At 47.8% G+C, this 23,607-nt stretch overlaps 2 protein-coding genes across 7 annotated transcripts in view; both read right to left on the bottom strand.

The window, feature by feature from the left end:
- Positions 1–16,668, bottom strand: part of mrj (DnaJ heat shock protein family (Hsp40) member B6 mrj) — a 191,959-nt gene extending 175,291 nt beyond the window's left edge. Inside the window, exons 1-2 of one of the 2 annotated variants that reach the window (XM_075679999.1) lie at positions 16,345–16,668; positions 14,170–14,296 (exon numbers count right to left, since the gene is read on the bottom strand). The gene's annotated coding sequence lies outside the window, so the exon portion shown is untranslated. The remainder of the gene's footprint in view (positions 1–14,169; positions 14,297–16,344) is intronic. The other variant, XM_075679998.1, reaches the window with a different exon arrangement.
- A 1,292-nt stretch (positions 16,669–17,960) lies between these two features.
- The window catches only part of HDAC4 (histone deacetylase 4), a 308,518-nt gene continuing 302,871 nt past the window's right edge, over positions 17,961–23,607 (bottom strand). For all 5 annotated transcript variants that reach the window (XM_075679990.1, XM_075679992.1, XM_075679989.1 and 2 more), the window contains one exon: positions 17,961–23,372. In XM_075679990.1, coding sequence (XP_075536105.1) covers positions 23,312–23,372 — 61 coding nt within the window. In that variant the 3' untranslated portion in view covers positions 17,961–23,311. The remainder of the gene's footprint in view (positions 23,373–23,607) is intronic.

The raw sequence follows: 23,607 nt of genomic DNA, 5'->3' as shown, positions 1-23,607 counted from the left end.
GCACTGGCGTCTCGTGAGACTTAGGGACGCCTTGCATAATCTGGGCATTGCATGTACGAGCATGTACTAGTTCGGCGACGAACAGCGCAACTTTCTGGTTCGTGACTCGGAACATTGCGTCGTGCGGCAGCGGTGTAGGTTTCGAGTGGCAGCAACTTTCAGCCATCACAACATATACACATAAAGCTCTTGAAAGACTGCGGCGTGGAAAGACTGAGCTGCAGCCTAAGCTGCTGCACAAGCACCCGTGCACTGTCACTCCATTGTCATTCGACAATCGAATAAGAGCAACTCGCGCATAGATGCAACACGAATGAATTACACACCCACGCGTGTTGTGTCTTTGTGACTGCGGTTGCATAATTTGATCATGGATCAACAACGTCGGCCAAGAACAGAAGGTTATCTCGACGACGAAGACCCTCATCAGTGCAATACCCATGTTGCTGACAAGCACGCGCGACCTATAGCGACTCGCAACGCACTTCCCAAGCATCGGATTCTCTCGTTCCAGTCCTTGTAAATTTTGTGTATAGTAAGAGCAATGGATCCTCGGCTACCACCCACCGTTTTGAGATTAGATAGATAGATAGATAGATAGATAGATAGATAGATAGATAGATAGATAGATAGATAGATAGATAGATAGATAGATAGATAGATAGATAGATAGATAGATAGATAGATAGATAGATAGATAGATAGGGAGGGAGGGAGGGAGGGAGGGAGGGAGGGAGGGTGATAAGGGAAAGCAAGGAGGTCAACCAGGGGCCCTATAACGTAAAACTATTCCAATCTGTTTTCATTTTAATCTCCTGACGCCAAATTGACGTGACCGTCGACGCAAGCTTCGAGCGGTAACCAGGAGCGCTTATTGAAAAGCCTAATCAAACGCGCTTCTATGCCACTTTTCTTGTTATACGTGCCCACTGTCCCGTTCTTCTTTGTTTCCTTTCCTTCCCCGTGGGCAGGGTAGCAAACCATCTTTGGTTAACACTCCCTCTTTTCTACCTTCCTTTCCTCGAATATAAAGAAGTCGTCACTTTTTTTGTGTAAGCGGCCAGGTAAGTCCGAAAAGTTGTTTTTGCTTCCTCCAATGGCGATCGCGACGAGGAGGAAGATGATCGCGAGCTTGTTACACTTGCGCATTTTCGGCGCACGTTCCGCGGTCCCTGTCGCCTCTAGCGCAGTGCACTTCCCGTTCGCCATTACAATTCCGCGGGCGCCGGCCGCCACCCGTCGGGTGTGCCCCACTGCAACACCGTTTGCACTGCGGTCACGTTCGTCGCCTTACCGTGTAATATGGGGTTCTCTTTTTGCCGGATCGTGCACGCGTATGGCGCGCTCTGTTACATAGAAAGTGGGTGCGATAAGACAACGCAACTACGGCACTTCTATATATATATATATATATATATATATATATATATATATGTGTGTGTGTGTGTGTGTGTGTGTGTGTGTGTGTGTGTGTGTGTGTGTGTGTGTGTGTGTGTGTGTGTGTGTGTGTGTGTGTGTGTGTGTGTGTGTGTGTGTGTGTGTGTATACTCGGCCTGGCCCGCACGCGCGGAGCGCGGTTCGAGCTTGCGTATGGTATAACACATGGATCTTTCAGCGCGCGACGACACATTCGGGGCGTCACGGGCATGGTTCTCCGCGAGGTCAACCTGGTTCTACGCTTCCCCAGCATAGGCGCACACTCGTACGGGTCACTCGAACAGCCGGGTGGCGCGGATCGATGCCCGAGGTCACGCCGCGAACAGCGGCTGCCGCCGTGCGTGAGTTTGAGCACATACACACACACACACAAAAAAAGAAATTACGTATACACCGCCTCTACAGCTCTATGGAGACGAAAACTGGGTGCATGGAAGCGTTTTGGATCAGCATGCGTTACTAACCTTATCAAAACCTTATCGTGCATGATGTCATGATCGCATCAGCAAGTCACCACCTTTGATTACATAGTCTCCAAAATCGGCACAGTTTTGATAACGTCATCTGCAGTATCATCCCCATTTACTCGGCGAGACACACGAAGACACGCCGCGCACTGGGGAGGCATAGACAATTTAACGAAGATTTGCTTCAACACCTGAGGTGCGCTGCATGATCATTCCATCTTGCAGCTTTAATTTGCGTTGACTTTAGAGTTTATTCGGCACGTAACGAAACCTGGCTCCGAGTTGTGTTGCGGGTCTCCTATTATTACACGTCCGGTGCTCCGAAACACACAGGAGCGAAGGGCACAGTCAAGGCCAGTGACCGCCATTGTTAAACTGTGAGAATGCTTCTGTGCGGGCTTTTGTCACTTGACATCTCGAGGTTATTGTGCCTTTGATTCTAACTCCCACGCCGCCACACACATCGCATGCTGTAAACACAGAGTGCGCGAAGCTGAGGGGTTGCGGAGGTTGCAATTGTTCCAATATTAACAAATTATTAAGTTAACGCAAGCAGAATCAGGCTAGAAGAGGAGCGTAATGTTGTTGCATGCACGGACGAGTACAAGGCGGAAATACGACAGTAGATTGAACGACAAAAGTTTTCCTCTGATAGCGCAAAATCTGTAACTCCGCTACTTCACGATTGCTGACTACCAGTGCTGGAAGCGAAGGTTCGACTCAGCCCAGAGCTGGAAAAAGTGAGGCTTAGGTAAACGCGTTGACCATATAATTCCCATCACCAAGAGCCCCAGGACTATTCTACGAACCCTGCTTGGTATATCACCATGGTTACATTCAGTGAGTGCCGATTATTTCCTCGCATTAACGAGCAAACCGAAATAAGAAGGTTCCCTAAAACATACTCTTCTTAAGCAAGGATACAGAGGGACGTTTAAAGAAATTTAATTCGAAAACGAGTAAGCGATTCAGCATGACCGCATGGAGAACAATATTTCGGCGAATGACTTCGAATCCGTGTCCGTAAGCACGGCATTGATGCGTGTAATGTACTCGAAAATTTTCTCGTGATGTTGTGGGAATGCCGGACCGCGGTCACCTGCACTTGCTACATTAACGAAACGTTTGAAGTTGTTGACAGCATTAATCAAAAAAGAAAAAGAAAGTAAGAAAGAAAAGAAGCGCACAGGGCATCGCTCTGTGCGCAAACTAAGAACTGAGGCTGGGGTTTAGCTTAACGATATACTGTCACGCACTGCAACGTACTGCTGACGCCCACCGGCTCCTTGGTCTTCGCTAGTGACTTCAACGTGCATCACCAGCTATGCGGAAGCACCAAGATTAGCTTCAGACAGCAGGATGACGGCAGCGTAACGTATCGGCGGTACATTTGCTTAGACTTGACTGATTTCCAGGCGCATTGCTGCGTGCACGCACAGTGTTCCCTCTATCCCGCTTTCCTCCTTCTGTTCCTTTTTTCCCTTCCCCCAGTGTAGGGTAGCAAACCGGACGCTTGTCTGGTTGACCTCCCTGCCTTTCCTCTCTTTCCCTCTCTCTCTCTCTGTGCGCAAAGTGTACCACACGTGTGTGCAATGATCTTTGTTGCCCTTGATTTTTTACCTAAACACGTTAGACTTCTCAACATTCATTTGCAGTACGAGAAAAGTGGATACAAACCAGTTTATATCCACTTTTCTGGTGCGTTGTTCGTGTACTGTGCAAGCGGACACCATCGACCCAGCGTACCAAGGAACCCCAAGCCGAGCTACACCTCTGCCCGTGCGCTTGGCCGCCAACGCCTGTTTCTTCGGTGCGCGGCGAGCCGTACGCTATTTCTAAGACTCTTCGACCTTTCCGAAATCCAGTAATCAATACGCCCCACTTTCAGCGTTGACTGCGCCATTTCGCTTAGCGCGCCGTTTACTATAGGACGACAGTTGTAGGCATGCCATGGAGTAAATTGTCAACGACGTCCAACCTCCTGAAGTAAACCAGATCCGCATGGGCTTTATTTTATCCATCGCGCCCTGTTTTGTAGGTATACGCCCTGGTGCCGGAAATGCGAACAACGCGCTCTCGAGCCCGCAACCCGGGTCGATATACGGGCAGCGTGGTGCTGTATGCGGAGGGAGGCGCCGTTACCCGACACCCCCTCTTTCCTTGGGATGGTCGCACAGTCTGGTCCACTTCCCGTCGTCACTGGGCACTCGCCTTCGCCCCTTATTGTCTCGGGCGTTATCACGCGACCTGCGGGTCACGTGTCCGGCTCAGCGGAGCCAACGTCGCCGTCGTCATCCACAGCCGCGCGGTGTCACTGACCTCGACGGCGTGCTGCAGCGGGGTGCCACGCCCCAGCGAGTGTGCCTATAGGTACACGCGTCGGACTCGCAGTTCTTGATTGTTCGCGACAATCGTCCCGTGACGCGAGAACTTCCCGCGCCAGCGCAACCCTCTCGCATCATTCATTTGGTAGGCTTAAAAACGCTCGACTTCAGCCCGGTATGAAGCCCGCACGTGCGACGCAAAGCGGGACAAAAGCTCTGCGCTGACTTGCTTAGCGCTATTCATGATTCCTTTTTCTTTTTTTTTTTATTTAGGCGGAATACTGTCACCTTTGCATTTTCTTTCTATGTATTTTTCTTTTCAAGAAGTTCAAGAACTGAGCCTGAATAAGTAAGCGGTACGCTTCACAATTTGGCTATGCGAGAAACCATAGAGGATGCTTGCACGTGCTTTATTAATGTATGCTACACTTAGTACAGCACTTGCGTTTCTGCATTCGACCCTATAAGGATTCGGCCAATTCGGCCAGCAATCAAAACTCGCGACCTCCTGCCCAGCAGCAAAAATGCCGTATAGAGGAATCAAGCTGTCTGCTTGAACCGGTTGAATACGCATGTGTAGTAAATGGGAACAAGTTATCACGTGAGTCGCGAGATTAGGTGAGCATACGTGTAGTCTACTTTTATTTTTATACATAATTGCTTCCCGCTTGATTAAAAGTCCATCAAGTTTATGGCAGACAGCAGCTGCGAGCAAAAATTTAAAATTAAGAAAGGAACAATCGAGAACCAATAAAAACTTAATTGGAGCAACTCTTATAGGGGCGCGGTCAGCCTGCCCGGTAACAAGCGCACGCACGGCGGTTCTTTCCGCGTCTTTACGCCCTACAGAGCCAACAAAGCGGTGAATGCGTTGAAAGAAAATCAAGAAGCTAAAGTGTGCCGAAAAACGAAACAAAGCATACGTAGCGAGACGCTCTTTAACAATGCAACTTAGTGAGCTCTGACAACGACTTTTCGGTTTTTTTTTTCTTTTTACTTCGAGTGAAGAAATGTGGCCACCAGAAAGGCCGACGGAACAACGGCGTTTAATGTGGTGAAACCAGCATGATTGTACCTTTATAACAATAACTATAACGCGGCTAGTCCAAGCGTTTTTAACGCCGGTTCTCCGCTCAGCGAAAACGTGTTGCGTGACGTGCCTAAGCAGCGACCCAAAAGCCGTCATCTTTTTCCAAGCGGCTGAGACCGATTGCCTGAGAAAAAAGAAAATTCCGGCGCCTATCGCTCTTTTGATTGCCAGACGCTGTTCTCTCTCTCTCTCTCTCTTTTTTTTCTGACAAGCAGGCCTCCTTTGTGCTTTGCCTTATTGCCGCGCAGATGCACGCCGTTCACAAGACACCAGGTTCACACATTCGACAACAGCGGCGGCGGAAAGCAAGAGAAAGCCGAGCCTCGGGACGCAGCAGCGCCGGGACACGCACAACACCGATTCGGCGAGAAGCTGGCTTTCCGTACGCGAGCGTTTTTCTGTCGCACGTGATCTGAGCACGCGAGCAGGCGCGCACACGCATGCACTCGCGCACAGACTGCAGCCCGTGGCGCGATCTGCACGTTAGCAGAGTTTTAGGTCAGCGTTAAGGCACGTCTCGCCCCGCTTGCGAGGAGAGAAAGTTGCGGAGGGGGCGCGAGGCTGCCCATGAGTTCGTGCAATCGCCGGCGATATGCGGCCCGGTCGTGCATGGCTGCGCCTATAGTCGAGAATCGATAAGCAGTCTCGTGCAAGGATCGAGAGACAACGGTCTCTCTCTCGAAAGAATCGACCATATATAAGCGGTGTGAAAGCGTAGCCATATATTCACGCCATGTCCGCGATGCATCGAAAAGAGCTAAAGGCTCGATATACGGGTGAAAGCGAACGCAGGAGCGGCACTCCTAAATTGCGTCCACTCACATCTACGATGACGCCGAAAAAAAAGAATGAAAAACGACAACCTTGCTTGCGCATTGGATACAATCTGTTCTGGGATATCCTTCGCCTCAATCTGTAAAGCTTGATATATGGGCACTTTTCTGTGGACAGGCTATAAACGACGAGATATAGTAAAACTTAAACAATATGCAGTCTAGACTAAGCTAGCGCAGCGGTAGTCGAAAAAAATTGCTGTGGCTTAGCTAAGGTTAAGCCCAGGATGCGAAGCATACTAGCCTTTATTTTAGTTGTTGAACCACTGTTTAGCCTGGTGAACTGCTGTTGCTTGGCTATATTTGGTTCGGCTAGACGAAGAAACAACTCATGCGTTACTCTGCTTCGCCTTCAAGAGTGGAACGCGACAGCGTTCCCGTCGACCCGCCAAGGGGTGTAAGACAATGGGCTACGGCGCAGCGACTACGCGCCCCGCATTGGACGCGGTGAGCGTAGAGCAACGCAGCGTTCGGCGCGGCAACGAAATGTGCGCCTGAGCAAGCGACGCACGCTTGAGCCTTAGAAACAGCTCGTTTCTAAGGCAACACCGCATTCACTAGAGGCGCTTTTGTACCGCTTTGAAGCATCGTACTCGTGGCTCAGTGGTAGCGTCTCCGTCTCACACTCCGGAGACCCTGGTTCGATTCCCACCCAGCCCATCTTGCAAGAGTTGAGCCAAAGCCACCTAGAAACAAGCGCAGCTGGTTATATACCGCCGCGACGCCGCGAGCGACGGCGCGAGTTGGAGCCCCGTTTCTCCTCTGTCGTGACGTCACGGTGTCACGTGGTCAGCCTTGAAAGCGACACCGCCGCGCCTGAGGAGCTGGGTTGAGCTCTAGTAATATGCTTCGCATAAAACCCAGTGCCCTTCCACCCGGTGAAGAAGGATGTGTGCACTCCACCGTGGGTCGGCCCGGCATTTCACTATCAAATATAGGGAGTGCTTAACGCCTGCTTCACTTCCGCCGCGGGTCGGCCCGGTATTGTACTATCTTCGGGATCGGCCCACGTATGGGAAGTGTTTAACGCCTGCTGTACCTTCGCCGCGGGTCGGCCCGGCATTGTTATCTTGGGTATTTTTTTTCTACACGCGGTCACGACATATAGTAGGGAAAGTAGCACTTAACAGCTTCTCTGTAAAAATATATACAGATATATCTGTGAGCGGAACTCATTACGAGCGGAAGTGAAGTTCTTTCTTATAAAATAATACAGGATAGTTGGTCGCGACTCTGTTGACTATCTTGCTTATTCGACAGTCGATAACAGTTTCCGGGCCACCAGCTGACTGTGTAAGAAGCAGGGCCATGCACTTTGGACTCACTTCTTAAGGCTCCAATAGCCAAGAGTCGTTATCGAACGCCACAGCGTACGTGACTGTTTCATTCCCTCCACATGCGGTTTGTGCAAGAATACAACGTATCCATTGGCTTCCCGAGTCTTAGATCAGCGCTTCTCTTAGTTCTGTATGGACCATACCGGTATGAATTCCTATCCCCCGAGAAATTACGTGGGGCAGCACACGTGTGAGACGCTTATCTTGTGCAGCAGCAACGCCCATTTGAGTTCACAAGAGAGACTGCTTTGACACCTAGACACGGCGATGAATACATGAGCGCGACATGAATGTGTGCGAGCCTACGAACTGCATGCTCTGTTTATGGCTTTGACACGATCACACGTCAGTGTCAGAGACTGTCGCTGTTGTTCGTTCACAAATAAAAGTCCATAGTTACAGTCGTACACCTCTCTGCTTACATGTTCTCTCCTATCTTGTACAATCTTTATTTTCATTATCCCTAACCTTTTGGACATTAATCAAATATATCTTCTGAGATTAGGAAAAATAATTTCTTCATCTGCGTATGGCTCCTAACTCCCTTTCACAGATACGATGTACGAGAATTTAATTAATTAAATTCGAGGGATTTACGTGCCGAAACCGCGATCTGATTAAATCTGAGGCACGCCGTATATGGTGGATGACTCCGTATTAATTTCGACCACCTCTTTAATGTATACCCAAATCGGCCGAGATCGAAGCCGAGGCACCGATATTGGCAGCGCAACGCCAAAGCTACTAGTCTACTCGGGCGGATGATGTATTAGAAGCTGTAACCCAACCAAAGCTATATAGAGAACACTAGAATATGAGCAATACTATTCATTTCTTGCACGCTTCCTTTTGTCTTGCCAAATGTGTTTCGCGACGTAAATACGTATATGGGAAAATTTTCGATGTGGTCAAGCGACCACCATGGCCACACATATAAGACGTTCTACATGTTCGTGTTAAAACTAACAAACTTGGTTCGCCGATGAGGAAGGTGGCCTTGGCCGACCAAACCGCACTGCGATACCGCCGCTCCAGACAGCAAGAAGCGCTCTGGTGATGCTCAGATGGCCAGGAGCCACTTTAATGTCGCTGTGATTATCATACGCAAGGCCGATCAGTTCCACTGCAGCGCATACACTTCTTCCAGAGATATCCAACTAGCCTTATGCAACTAACTGAACTCGCTCTACATTAACCATTTCCTGACACCACTCCAATCCTCTGTCACGCTCGGTTACACCCATTCTGTCGCTAAATCGGCAACCACACCAGATGTATTTACGGCGTCGGCACGTTCATGTTAGGCTGTGCGATGACCTGGGCGCAATCACATCCTAAATGCTTTAGTACGGTTAGCACTTCCACCTGGCCTACTATACACAGTCACTTTGCGTCTGTCACTCTAACCTCTTAACAATGCTCTTTAATTTAACAGAAAATCCTTAAGCTTTCTACGTTGCTGGACGAATTCGAACCCGCGTCGCACGGGTTCCTCAAGCAATGCAGCCTGACGTTTTAGCGCTGCGACGCGAGTGCCCGCAGGCAGCGAACGATTAGTTTTCAGCGCTATAGCACTCACCTGCGCGCCCTCAGTGCAATCTCGGAGGCCACGCAAACTTGGAGGGGGATATCGCGCGCCGCTAGATGGCAAGGCGTGCCCGCAGGAGGGCGAGAGAGGAGCGAGGCTGCAGAACATGGCACATAACACACGATCGCGTTTCGGCGGTCGCAGTAGGGTGTGTCGCTACATTGCTTCAATACTAGACGCACTAACGTCGACAGCCATCGTGGGACGGGTTGCGCCAGAATTTCAATAATCGCCTTCGCAAGCGGGGCATAACGCCTCTGCCTGCCTGAAAGAGTAAGGGGCAGCTAAGGCAGGGAAAAGAAAGAGAAATGCTGAACAATGGAGGCGGAGTCGTGAAGCGGCGTATCCCGACCTCACAGTAATTTATCCACGAGGCTTGTATGCAGGTAATACAAGGATGCTTCAGAGGAGAAGGATCAAAACAGTGCGCACACATGTTGGCGTAAAATAAAGACGCGCAGATGCGCGGAGGGTGGCTGTCGCCTTCCGGATCACGCGTTGTTGTCGTTGCCCTAAGGTCACACGGCGCATGCCCACGGTGGGCATTGGCCAAGAGTCTGGTAGTTTGGTGCACGCCCGCAGACCACGCGGGACGACGACGGAGTTGCGCGCTGTGCAGGCGACGCACCCCCCTGGCGCGAAGAAGACGGATGGCCGCGCGGCTGTCCTAGTGACGGGATTTCTTGGGAGCGAGCCACGCCGGAGCGCGACAGCTCTGCTTCAGGGTCAGCGGGCGCGCGACGAACCCGTTGTGTGGGAGGCGTGGACTTATGTACTGCTCAGCTGAGGTGGTGGACATATGGCCGCCGGCAGCACATTTCGGCAGGACCTAAAGGTTGTGTCCAGTCTGAGCGCAAAAGCGGTCAGTCAGTTCATCGACGCAGCTGCGTCAGTTGATGCGAACGCCGCGCAGACTTCAGTCAGCACAACGAACTGCAGTATATCAAATTGGTAGGGACACCGCTACAACATAATTTCACGGATATATATATATATATATATATATATATATATATATATATATATATATATATATATATATATATATATATATATAACTTTTTATTGGGAAGGCAGAGAGGTATATGCACATAGAATAGTAATCCAAAGTGGATTAATGCAATTGGGCACGCAAGCGTCGCAGCAGCGAACAAACTTGATTCAACCGTAGCACCGAATGTTTGCGACTTTAATTCCTGGATGAAATCGTCAAATTCTCTATATACGCGGCTGACAGTCAACGACGTTGTTAACATATTCTGTGACTCTTTTCAACTCACGCGATATGCTTTAACGAGTGCCAGTAATGTCAGCACACCGAGCTCTAAACTGCCCGAGTGCCTCATTGACCATTTACGCAACATAACATTGGCATAAAGTCAACAGCAGTCGCATTTCATGAAAATTCAGTCGGCCGCACCATCGTTATATAACTGAGCCCATCACGGCGTGAAAACATTCGTGAGCTTTCGGCGTCTCGTCGGGGCCCTGACATTCGACGGAGCACAGAGGATCACCTTCTTGCACAGAAACAATCGGATGAGCTCTCCGACTCGGTATTTTAATGGATATATGGCACGAGGTCGCAAGTTCGATTCGCGACCGTGACCCTGACCGTGACCGTAACGTAAAGATGCTCGAGTGCCGGGATTTCAGTGCGTATTACAGGGAATACCGGAGTCGACAGCACAACAGAATTCGCGCATTGCTTCCCACAGGCCGTACGAAAAATGGCTCTCGACGCCGTGTTCTGGGGCGAATGGCGCGGTTGCATTCTCGTCTGGCGGGTGCTCGAATGACGTCTTCGCTGCAGCACGGGTAGTCGGGGATACGGATGAAAAGGAATAATGTGTAAGAAAGCTAACAACGAGAGAGAGAGAGAGAGAGAGAGAGAGAGAGAGAGAGAGAGAGAGAGAGAGATCGGGTATTGGCAGTTGCGCAGCTCCACCGCCAACGAGTCGGAAATTCAGTTTTCGAGCCGGCTGTTACCCGTTGGCGTGGGACGCGCATGGCAACGAAGCAAAAGCGATCGAAGAGGGGCACATGATGATTGCGTGCCCCAGGACCTTCGTGTGGCGACGACAGTAATCGCTCGTCGGGTGAACCCTCCATCCTGCTCTAGACCGGACTGCATCGGCGAGCCAAAAATTGGGAAGGTAGATTGCTTCCGGCGTTGCGCAACAAAACGAGGTGACAGATTCCGGAGGAGATGGGGGGACGCGTCTTCCGTAGGGCGGAAATTGTCCAACCTCGCGACGGTTTGGCGCATGCATTGATCGAGGGAAAGCCAATTTTATGTGTGCGCCAGATGGCTCAAAGCGGTCGGTCGAGTATACCGAGTGAAGACTTTTTAATGAAAAATATATAGTCATGTTGCAGATGGCGCACTTCTGTCACGTTAGCTCAAAGGCGGGCATTACTTGCACAATAGCGATGCTAACTAATTAAGGAATATTAAATAACTTAATTTGTAGTGATTCACTTTAGGGCTCGTGGAAATGAAGCGGAACTGAAGCAGTACAGCAAAGCAGTCACATCCATTTATCCTAAATTATGTGCTTAGTACTAGTTTCAAGAAATACGTCATCAAAATCTTGGTGAAACGCATCGATGCCCCAGTTAAAACTCATCAGAAACGTATTTTTTCAGTGTAGGCCAGTGATAATTTTTTTTGTATATTTGAAAAATTTATCTCTACAGATGTATTAACATTAGCCAGTGTGTTCCCTATATAGAGGCCGTGAATAATAATAATAATAATAATAATAATGGCACCATTTTAATAATTGATTTATTATTAGCTAATAACGTAAAACAACCCGATTCTTGCCCACGTACCCACAATGGGAGCATTGTGGTTACGTGCTATGTTTCGAAGGCACAAAAGCAACAAGGGCACACCAGGTGTGCCGTATTCCTTGTCTCACTTCAATGTAAGAGTACAGACGTCGATCGTCTCTTGGTCTCTTTTCTCTATCTCACACTCGGCTTTAGGCATTGGTCGCAGTGTGGTGAGCCGCAGTGTCGGACGGCTTTTGAAGCTCACGAGTGTCGGATGAGCGAGTGATTGACGGCAGCACGCGAATGCTAGGTGCATTGCGAGAACGCAGTGGGAAGCGCCGAAGCCCCGGGCCACGGAGAAAAGACAAGGCGCCGCCGGGCCTCCCGTGTCGGTGTCCCCATTGCAGCGTTGCCCTTAACGACACCCGAGCCGACCAACCGTGGAGAGGCAGAGGCGTCTCCATTCACGCGTACTCGTAGGCAGCGAAGTCTGCGGGTTTTAGTGTCGCGGGTTGACTGGCCCGTTTCGTGGTGTCGGAGGCGATGGCAGGTGTCCCCGTCTACATCTGGCTTGCAAGCGAAGCTCTTTCTGACACAGCTGATTACGCGCTGTTAATGCATCCAATCAGGATATCACAAAGTTCATCGCGACAATTGTACCGCGTGAATGAGCGCCACACGTTGAACTCCGGCATGATAAATATCAGTGTGAAAGAAAGAAAGAAAGAGAGAAAGAAAGAATGAATGAATGAATGAATGAATGAATGAATGAATGAATGAATGAATGAATGACAGCACCGCATAATACGACACCTGCATATTGAAATAATCAAATAAGCAACATCCCTGCAAATACTCCCCCCCCCCCCGACACATGCAAATTTATATAACCAAATAAGCAATGGCATCGCGTAATACTGTTTAGAAACGTGTCAAGCTGACTTTCGCGCAATGCACAAGTGCCCATAACATATGGCGGCTAGCCCACCGTTAAAATGACAATCGCTGGACATTTCGTGCATAGTGTTTGCTTTGATGCATTAACTGTGATAGTAAGGAATGAGAGAAAGCAACAATAATGCGCTAGCTGCAGATTATTCAGCAATTCCGCAATGCGCGGGCGCCATTATTTCGGCAATGTGCATAGCAGAAAAGCTAGTTTGACACTTCCCTAAACACCTTTTAGAGGGGGGGAGGGGGGAGCGGCAGGTGAAGCACAAAAACTTCGAAGTCTATGCATGAGGTATTTTCCCGGAGAACAGATTCGAAGTTCATGAGCCCCCCCCCCCCCCTCCCTACCTTGATGCCTCTACGGTCTCCCGCGTGTAGATAGGCATCGCACATTACAATTCGTCATTAAATTAAGCAGGTCAGTAAGTAAACGCATCTCAGTAGTAGTCACTCAAACAGCGTCCGTAACCTACTGGAATTCCCGCCTTGTAACTTGAACAGCCTGGCAGGACACTTTGGCTTACGAGAGAGAGAGAGAGAGAGAGAGAGAGAGAGAGAGAGAGAGAGAGAGAGAGAGAGAGAGACGCTATATGAAATGCACAGTTGTTGATGGTATACATAGTTTTTTTTTTTCATTTTGAACAAATGAAGAAAAGAATGGCTGAGGTTTAACTCTAGCAAACTTAGTTATCAGGAGCGAAAGGTCTGTTTGGCTTGGTTTTGCAAAGACTATGCACACAGTGTTTCATTAAAGTTAGGCCACAGTCTTTCAGACACGTTACGTACGCTGCCGAACGGGTTGCCCGCGAAGCCGCGCGCGGTGAAACCTAGCCGTCGTAGTCGAGCTTGCCGCCAACCAAAGGGTGTGGTTTCGTCAAACGCTCGTTGTGGATGCCGTTGCTTCTATCAACGGCTTCGTCCCCTTGTTGTTTGTGTTGCTGAATGACGGCGGCGGTTGCAGTAGCTTCGATCTTGGCACGCTTTCGCGCTTGGTAAGCTTCCTTATAACGTGCTAATCTGGCCTCCATTTGCTCCGGTGTTTCAGCAGGCAACTTTGCCTTTGGTTGAGATTTCGCAGCCTGCCGTCTAGCTATATCTACTGGATGAATGAATTCAGCCTGTCGCTCGCGCTGAAGCGCACGCACACACGGCCCAGCCGGCGCGCCAACCATGGCGAGACGCGTTTACAGTTCGACGTTATCGGCGCGCGGGCGAGCGTCGGAGCGCGTTGGTCGCGTGCAGTTACGTTGCCTGCGCCAGTGCATCGAATCTTCGGTCGAACTATAGAGGCTGTTGCTCTCGCCAACGTAACGTATCGCGTGCTCTCGCTCGCGCTACGTCGGACTATATTTAGCTCTTACCCTCGCTTAGTCACGTGGCACAGCAGCGGCGAGGCTCCGAGCGAGCGAAGCTGCGACGCCTCTTCACACCGGATCACGTGACGTTACGTCACACATGCCACACTTGCTCTCCGGAGGCTCAAGGTCACTGCGACGCGATGAATGACCATGAGAGACTTGGCGTTGTAGAGCCTTCCCTCTAAAATAAGCGCTTCTGCAGTAATCAAGCACCGCGCTAAACGCACGTCTTTCAGGACGAGGACGAGAAGCACAGCAAAATGATGCCGCAAGTTTTCTGGGAGGGGAGGCACACTGCTGGAGTGGATAGCCGCCAACACAATGCTTCCTCCCCCTCCTAATTAATATGATCTGCAGACACTTTAGTTTTAGTTCCTGGAAAACTGTCATACCGAGTTACTAATGGAACTGGTTGCCATTTTATTGATATTTATTAGCCTTTCACCTTTTCTTATACCTCTCATAGATATAGTGTATCCCCCCGAAAGAAGCGATCGGCGTATTGTGTTACATACACGTACGTACACAGGCACGCAAAAGCACAAAGGAAGAAAAAGGTGAATATACAAGATATATTTCGCTTACAAAACAAAAAGTGAAGAGTAAAGCTGCCTTTCCCGCATAAAGCCTCTTACTGTGGAGAAGTCAACTTTGACGAGCACATCTTTAGTAAGCTACGCGTACACGCAGGGACAGCTCTCGAGGCATCTAAGAATGCAGCACAATATTAAAGGCTATCATCAGTGTGCAAAAGTTGTGCTGTCTATGCGCCAACGACACACAATTTCTCTGAATGTTAAGGCTTGGCTCTGACTCACATTTAACGGGGATTCAGGCCCCCAGCTTATGCACACATGGTGACGAAGAACCAAACCGGCGTTGCGCCTTTGCAATGCTTAATTGTTACTATAGTAGTTGATTCGAATCAAAACACCCAAGGAAATTATCAAGAATTACGTATCACATCGTCCGCGTCCAAAGCCAAAGACACCTAATGTTTTTCCTCCCCCTCGTCGCTTGGTGAACGTTGGTCGTTGTCTAGCAGCGGTTCCACCTACTCCACGAGAGCAGTCTTTTGCAGCGCTCCTCGCCGCCTTTGTGGCACGCGCAGGATGGTGGGGAGGGGGGTCAACAAAGCTCGCTGCGAGAGGCGGACGACGGCGGGGCGGCAGCATCGGTAACAACAGCCGCACACCGGAGGTGCGTGCGAGCTGTAGCACGCGTTCCCGCATGCCTACACACACACACACGCAGGCTCGGAGACTCGGAGACTGACAGCGAGGTAAAGGCGTTCTCTTCCTCCTTTATTATTTTTTTTTCATTGCGTCTGCCATCCGTACAAGGACGCGTTTCCGCGGCAGCTCCAGCGGGCGGACGGGGCGCGCGCGCCGCTGCCGCTTGCGTTGGCAGGCCCGGACGTACGGTACGCGGCAGCAGCTTTCTCGGGAGGGGTGGGGTGGGGGGGGGCAGGCAATGATCACCGCGGGCCGCCTGACAAGTGACGCATGACGCCACGCTGGTCGACGGATCGTCTTGTTGCGCAACGAGCCGGACTTCGCCTGGAGGACTCTCGAGAACCGACGCGGCGCGCGCGGTATAGCGTCTTCGAGGACAAGGGCCACGCGCTCGCCGCCGGTCGTGTCGGGAAGTAGCAGCCAGTTCGGCTGCCTGACTTCGGGCCTTGCCAAGAGCGCAGCTTTCTTGTAGCGCTGCTTTGGCTTTGAAAGTATTAAGGGGCACTTCATCAAGGAGGAGGAGAAGCAGAAACGAGAGAGCACGAGCATTGAGGCAATACAAATTAAATGATGACTGATGGCGGTGCGTTCAGTTTCCCACCGGCGCCAGCATTGCACTGTTGATGCAGCGTGTATTGAGAGCCAGTGCTGCGCAGAAAGCGACCGATAAAAAATTAACCGAAACGTTAGTAATGTTTCTCCTCTTTCCACAAGCTACGTTCAGCTCCTTTATATGAACATCTTTTCGGTGGGTAGTCCTCACTCCATTATTATTATTATTATTATTATTATTATTATTATTATTATTATTATTATTATTATTATAGACCGTGTATTCTCACTTTGTAGCGACATGGCTGCCGACAGTCGTGAGAGCCAGTCACCAAGAAAGAGACAGCAGCAGACACGGCGTTTGCGCACACGTTCAGCAATCTTTTCTCACCTTTCACTCAAGGCGGGACGCTGTCATCGGAGGCAAGCCCCAAGCTCTGGCTGATAACGGCGCGGCCGGCGCGAACAGTCGCTCCCGCAGATTCGCCGCCTGTCCGTCAACGCACACTCGCTCTCAAGGAGCGTCTCGGTGCCTCTCCGAACCGGCCGCGCGACCACAGGTCCCGCTTACGCTGGTCAAGCCCCGCAGGCGGTGGCAGAGCGCGTGAGCGTGTTTATCGCCTTTTGCGGCTTTGCCTGCGCCGACAAGTTTTTCTGCAGTACGCAGCGCCGCGGTTACCGTACCTCGGCGCGCTCGCGCGTAGGGGATCGAGAATGCCGCCACGGCTTTGGGCGAGCGCGTACGCGAGAGCGAGGGCGCAGGGAAAGCCAACGAAAGCAAACCGCTCTGGCAACAACCGAACGACGCATCTACGCAAGCGCAGCAGTCCGCAGCCAACGGCCAGCCGGTACGCAGGATAAAGAAATAAAGAAGAACAAAAAAAAAAGGAAATATTATCAATAAATAAATAAATACATAAATAAACCCCGACCGTTCCCCGACAGAGTACCTCTGCATCCTTTGCACACCGCTGGCGCCATCCAGCGATGGCTTCAAGAAATCTCATTCAAACGGAGTTTTACTTTTCCCATTCCCTATGCATTTCCTTAGAGATGACCGCTTGCTCCGTTACCGCCGTGCAGCGGTCTATTGCGGCCATAAAATTACGAGATGTGGTCGTTTTCATGCCCGATCGTATGGAGAACCGGCGACTGTGCAGGTTGGCTCACGGTAAGGTGGCCGCGCGCGACGCCATGCTCAGTGAAACTTGCCCAGCTTATGCAACGAACGGAAGTGGCAATGCGCACCACACAAAAACACCTATAACTTAAATCATAATTGCAAGGCTCAAGGCCAGGGGCTGCGCCAGGATTTCTTTCCCTTTCGGGGGCGATGAAGGGGCTGGTTAAAATTTCGGGCGAGGGAAAGGAGAGCACCCCTTGCCCCCGCCCGCCCTACCGGTGCCGCTCTTACATCCCGGCTATATCACGACAGCTTTTATAGGCTGATTATTTTTTCACCTTTAAATTTAGGTAACGGACATCAATTGCCAAACAATGGTAACAGCCGCGAAAGTTCTGGCTATTTTCGATAAGGTCTAACCTAATTTACGGGGGCAGCTTACAGAGAGTTAGACATAAAAGCAAAGAGAGATATCTCCGGTTGGCTACCTTGTACCGGAGAAGTGGGAAAGGGGTGCATAAAATGAAAGAAAGGGGTTTGCCAGCTCAGACTTGTGCTTGCCAATCTCATTCACCTCACACACACCACACTTTACTCCCAATCTCCTACGTCCACATGACACTGTGAACATTGTGCGTATCTCTGCACATGACCACAGGGGCAAGCTCAAAAGGGGGACAAGGTCGAAGCTCCCCCAAATTTCCTCTGGCCTGATCCATTGGCCCCATCGTACCACCATAAAGTGCCTAGTGATGAAGTGCATTCGTGGACCCATAATGAAAATGGAGGCAACAGAAAAGTCCTAGAGCCGCCTCTGTTGATCTACAGTCATGTGACATGGAACACCCGGGCTGTACGAAGTGCAATGAGTCAACAATCATCAATGATAGGCACTGAATAATGGTTTATTGATGATACAAATGCATGACAAAAAACAAAAGAAAAACAAGGGAAAGAGTACAAATACATCTTTTCATTATCCCATAATAATATAACACACTTTACAATGGCACATAGTGTACATACAAGTGGCAAAAAATATATGCTTTTATTTATCGTGTCTTCACTTTGTAATGAAATAGCGCAATAATATCATTGAAAGAAAACACAAACATCTCTATGACTGTACAGCTTAAGTTATCGCTTATATCCTCTTCAACATACAATATACAAGATTGCGCAACAAGACGGGTCAAACAAGAAAACAAAGAACAAAACATGTCACGTTAGCCAAGTGCACCTCTGACTAACCATGACTAGCCTTGACCCAGCACTTTTTCATGCCTGCCAACACACACAGAAAGTGTGTCATTGCTAACTACAACGATGTTCGCTTTGAAACCAGCACTTCGTTAACGTATTATCGCAAAGTTTGAAAACAAAAGCATGGAGGAACATCAGCATTAAAAGTTTAACAAAAGAGGGCATCTTAGACAGGCTCAAATAATTGACTAGATTGATCATTGTGTGTTTCAGCATCAGTCAAAATAGCTATTTGCATATAACAAAAAGCAAAAAGAAAAGAAAGAAAAGGCTTGCACTAATGGTCTCGCAAGAAGAAAGAGAAAAAGAAAGGTATAGTTAAATTTTTTTGCTTTTACTCCGCTAGTGTGTCAACTACATAAGAAGACAGCCTGCTGCAGTGAAAGCTTAAAGCCTAACACACAAGCCTTTATTCACACATTCACTGCAGCGCATGTATTTTGCATGAAACAGAGTAAAATATAGCCTCCATTTTTAATTTTTCTAATTTGCACAGATGGGTTTAAATGTGAGCAAGCTTGCAAGCAAGGACATAGATTTTTTTTTTTTGTTGTTGTTAAAGGAACACTAAAAGGAAATAGTAACTCAATTCTACAGTGGTACATGACAATCCTCAAAACCTAGTAGCCTTTGTTCAGTGTCAAGCAGTGGTTTAGTTGTAGATAATTTTCTGAACATGGCACCTATCTTAGACAGGAGATTGCCTGAGAAAACTGGTGTTGATATGTTACTGACATATCGACACGCAGCATAGAATCTCTGAGGTCATGCTCTTCTGAGTGCTATTGCCCTCTGCGAATCGGAAAGCCACATAGAGGGGGCCTTCACTATGCTCTAGATTCTTGAAAATGGTGCTGACAGAGTGGTGCGAGTAGAGAACCAGCAAGCTGCTTCACAAGAAAATTATTGAAAATTAGCCTCACTAAGTTTTCTTTCCCATTCCAATTAACTAGCTTTTCCTATCAGCAGTTCAATATGAAACTTGTTTTTCTTTCTTTGTCATTAATATATAACTTTCGGTGAACATTTGTTACTCACCATTATTATTATCTATTTATTTTTTATTGTTGTTTCCTGAACTCTTATGCACTGTTATCAATCTACATTTTGTTACGTATATGTACTCTGTATATTTTAAGGCTTTTATTCCCCCCTACACCATGCCTTACAGGTGCTGGTGGTATTGTGAGTAAAAAAATGAATAAATAAATAATGACCAATTATGATGAAGGCATCAAGAGCTGGTCCTGTATTCTGAAAGCGGTGTTGCCAATCCCCTCTTACATATACAACCTCTTTTTTTTTCACCTAGAAAAAATCCTTTGCTCAGTTAAAGTGACTTCGACATTTTTGGAGCATACATTTATCAGTTTACCTTGACTTAATGTTTGCCTTCAGTGTCCCTTCAGTGTGAACAAGAAAGAAGTTAAGGTATGCTCTAGAAAAATGCCAATCCACATGCACATATCTTGTATACAGAACTAATAAAACATATATGCCAGCCTTCTTCTTTCTCTCTTTTTCCACATCATGCATTATAGCCCAATTATCAATAAAAAAAAACAAAAACAAGATTATCATCTTTAAAGCTTTCTACTAGACACTTTGACAAAGCTAGATTTCATTTTTCTCTTTCATGGCTTTCTTTCTAATGGCACTCCAACTGACTATGGGTTCAAACTTCACAAAACAAAACATGTTGTTCCTTAATTAAGCGCTCAGCCAACAATGGGTTATGCAGTATACTTTGTTTTGACCTTGAAATGAGGTTTCTGAAGACGGAGTAAAATCAGCACTGTACAAATGATATACTATTATGGCGCTGTAACATGTTATATATATATATATATATATATTATCATCAGTGATTCAGGTGTGGAGCGGGAAGGAAGGAGATGGGGATGGCACGACGCACAACAAATGAGTGACAAGTTGGTTGTTGAGAAAAAAAAAAAAGCAGACAAGAATAAATGAAAGTCCTTAAAACAGCTTGTGTATTTACAAATAAAATGATCATTGGACAAGCAAAGCGGCTTTAGAATGTGCACAAGATTGCAACGAGAAATGAAGCCATGAGCAAAAATGCAAGAGAGCGCAACACAGGAAAAGCAATTATCTGCAGACCAGAGGGTGCCTAAGCAGAACCACAGTCGCAAACAGTGCCATCCTGTCTAGCTTCGTGTTTAACGATGCGCAAAGCATGTATATTATATTATATATATATATGTATGCATATATCGACACGTGCACACAAACAGACGGATATGAAACAAGTATACACGAACTTCACATCAGGTTTCACAGCTCGAAAAAATGCTAACATTCAACAGTTAAAAAATACAATGCGTGAAAGAAAAAAAATGACAACAAAAAAAAGAATGCATGAAGACATTAATGAGAACTTTTACTAGCACAGTAAATATAGTGTACATCACAAAGCACGCCAGTTTTGTAAGGAACTTAAATCACTTGGCAAACTGCAGCTGAAGAACCAGACGCAAGCCCCTGTCTGCGGCATTTGTTCTCCTTCTGATGTTACCAAGCAGCTTTCTAATCAGCATGTATGCAATCCTCTTGCACTAGCCTCTTCAGTGTGTTTCACATGGACATATTTACACAATGAGCGCTGCAGACACGACTGCTGCTCTTTCAAGCAAGCAAGGCCAGCACATTGGTCTGACCAATTTTCACTTTTATGAATGATTTATTCTTTAGCTCGACAAAGGATCAGAACTGAAAAGTGCTGCACATGTGTAAATGTGTTTGCATTATTTGTGTGCGTGTGTGTTTGGTGTGTGTCTGTATGTCTACGTTGTGCATATGTGCAGGTAACAGAAAACCAGAGTGTGGCCTAGAAAGTCATCGGTCAGGGAACCACAAACCAATCAAGTTTTGTTCTGGTCGTTTGTAGAATGCAACAACAAAAATATACAAAATGCAATGTGCAAGGCAAACAAGTGTAGAAATTCACTTATTAGTCCTTCCATGGGCAACAAATAGGTGCGTTCACTGCAGCTACTAGTCATGCCAGTGCCAAGGAAGTAGCACTGACGGGGCTGCACCCGATTCAAACGCCCTAGAAAGCCCCAAAGCCACCCGCAGTCTACCGTCAACAGTTTCATGAGAACCTGTCTTCCAGCACCTACCACAGCAGTATACCAAAGGCAACTATGCGCAGCTATGGGAAGTGAGAAACAGCGACAAACAGGAGGGCACTTTGCTTTTTGCCGTTGCTGCCACAGCTGCTGCCGTAAAAAACACTTAGCACATGTCCCCCGGAGACGCTATACTGACGAGGTTCTGACTAGCATTGTTTTAAAGTTGTCATAAAGCTCAAAAAAACTTAGTACATCCAAAAGACTCTGTAGTATGTAATGCCCATAACAGTGGCATAATAAGACCACTGCAGCAGTGTAAAAACACATTTTAATTCACTATGGTGACGAACTAGTACTCCCTGCTTGCTCTTATTCATAAAAATGGCTGCAACGGTTATAATGATGATTCTTCCTTGTCCTTTTTCTTCTTTCCTTCCTCTCAAGGAAAAAGAGCAGCTAGTTGTTTTTCTACTTGATGCTGTACTGAAGTGGTGAAGCAGACAGTGCATGCCCACACTTGGGTGTATACAAAGTGCAGTTGTACATCGCAATATCCCTCCCAAACAAGTGCACGACGTGACCAATGTAACATTCTTCAATGTTCCTGTCTCTTTCCCTCCGCAGTGTTCTCACAGCCCTTTTTAAGGCCCTCAGTGTTATTGTGCAATGCAACCTGCGAGAATGCTCTGCCAAACTAGCACATTTCTTTGGATTGCAAACGCGTTTCCTTCTCAGAAAATGCAAGCAAGCCTGCTAACACTGTTCTAGACTTGTCTTGCGTACTGTTGGGGCCACTTGAGGGTATCAGTTGACATACTTTCGCAATCTCGGATGCAAGCTCAACATTGTCATGCTGTCATCCTTGTATAAAGACATAGCTAGTGCACAGTTAAAAACTATCAAACCTTGTACAACTGGCACTACGAAATGTACAGGCAATGCACAAGAGACTGCATGAAGCAAGTGCATGCCCTAAAATATACGTATGACAATAACTGACATGAAAAATCTTTAGAACTTGGTAGCTTTAGCCCAACAGCTTACACTCATATTGGGGTGATGCTCAGCAGATGTCCACAGCATCACTCTGTTCTTAACAGTGCAACTGGCAGACATGGAGCCGTTGGAAGTTGACATAATTTGCAACAATGTAGGCACACTGCTCTGAATCTGTGCAACCAACATACATGCAAGACGCAAAACTGCCAGTCAACACAAATCGGCAAGTAGGAAGCATTAAAACTGACAGCAGGCATAATACTTGGTTTGTAACAGGCGAAAAATAGTGCATCGCTTTTCAGAATGAGAGGTTCTGCCCCAGATGTTCACATTCAGTACAGCGTAACTGGCAGCTGCTTGCTGATAAAATGTCTCAACCTGTCGGTAGGAATCCCCAAGTGCAATAACGTGCTGCCTTAAATACCAAAACGACAGCAGATGCATGTCTTCAAAAATCATCTGCATTGTCCCGTCTGGCAGACAAGCCACTCATTAACCAGCAACAATGTCGATAAATTATGATCCAACAGCAGGCCGCAGGCCAACTGAGGATGACAGAATGACATGAGTACGTCACTCCGAAAATGTATCCGTGTTTGTTGGGTGCCCCTGGTTCTTGACTCGCTTGACATTCAGACTTCACATAAACCGTGGCATTATTCCTGATCCTCAGAAATGATGAAGGGGGCTGCATGCATGCTGCCATGACAGCGGTACCGCTCCACTTTCTGTTCATTGATGCTTCCAGGGTTAACAGTGTGAACTTGTGTTCCTTGGCTCATTTGGGCAGGAGTCCTCAGCACTTTGCACCAGTTCGGTTGAAAATGTCTCACTGCTTTATCTGTAACGTTTCTGTTGTGTGCACCATCAACTGCTCACTTATCTTGGTCCTCTTCCATTGGTTCATCCTCCTGAGGCGGTTCGGACTTTGGACCCCTGTTATCCAGGAGGAACAAAGGACAAAGAAGAAAACAGTGAGCAATATGTGCTAATGTTACTTTGCATATATGTACTTGTGAATACCAGAAAAAAACGTTTCTGGATCCGGGCAAATATATACAGTGAAATAGACGCGCATATGAAGCGATTTATTGACATTTCGGCCGTGGTCGAGCCTTCATCAGAATACAATGCATGGCATAGGTACAGTTTATATACATGTGCATATCAA

This window comes from Dermacentor variabilis, chromosome 2 (assembly GCF_050947875.1).
Source record: "Dermacentor variabilis isolate Ectoservices chromosome 2, ASM5094787v1, whole genome shotgun sequence".
NCBI classification, from domain to species: domain Eukaryota; kingdom Metazoa; phylum Arthropoda; class Arachnida; order Ixodida; family Ixodidae; genus Dermacentor; species Dermacentor variabilis.
Note: the sequence above shows the minus strand (reverse complement) of the source record. Positions and strands in the feature narration are given on the sequence as shown.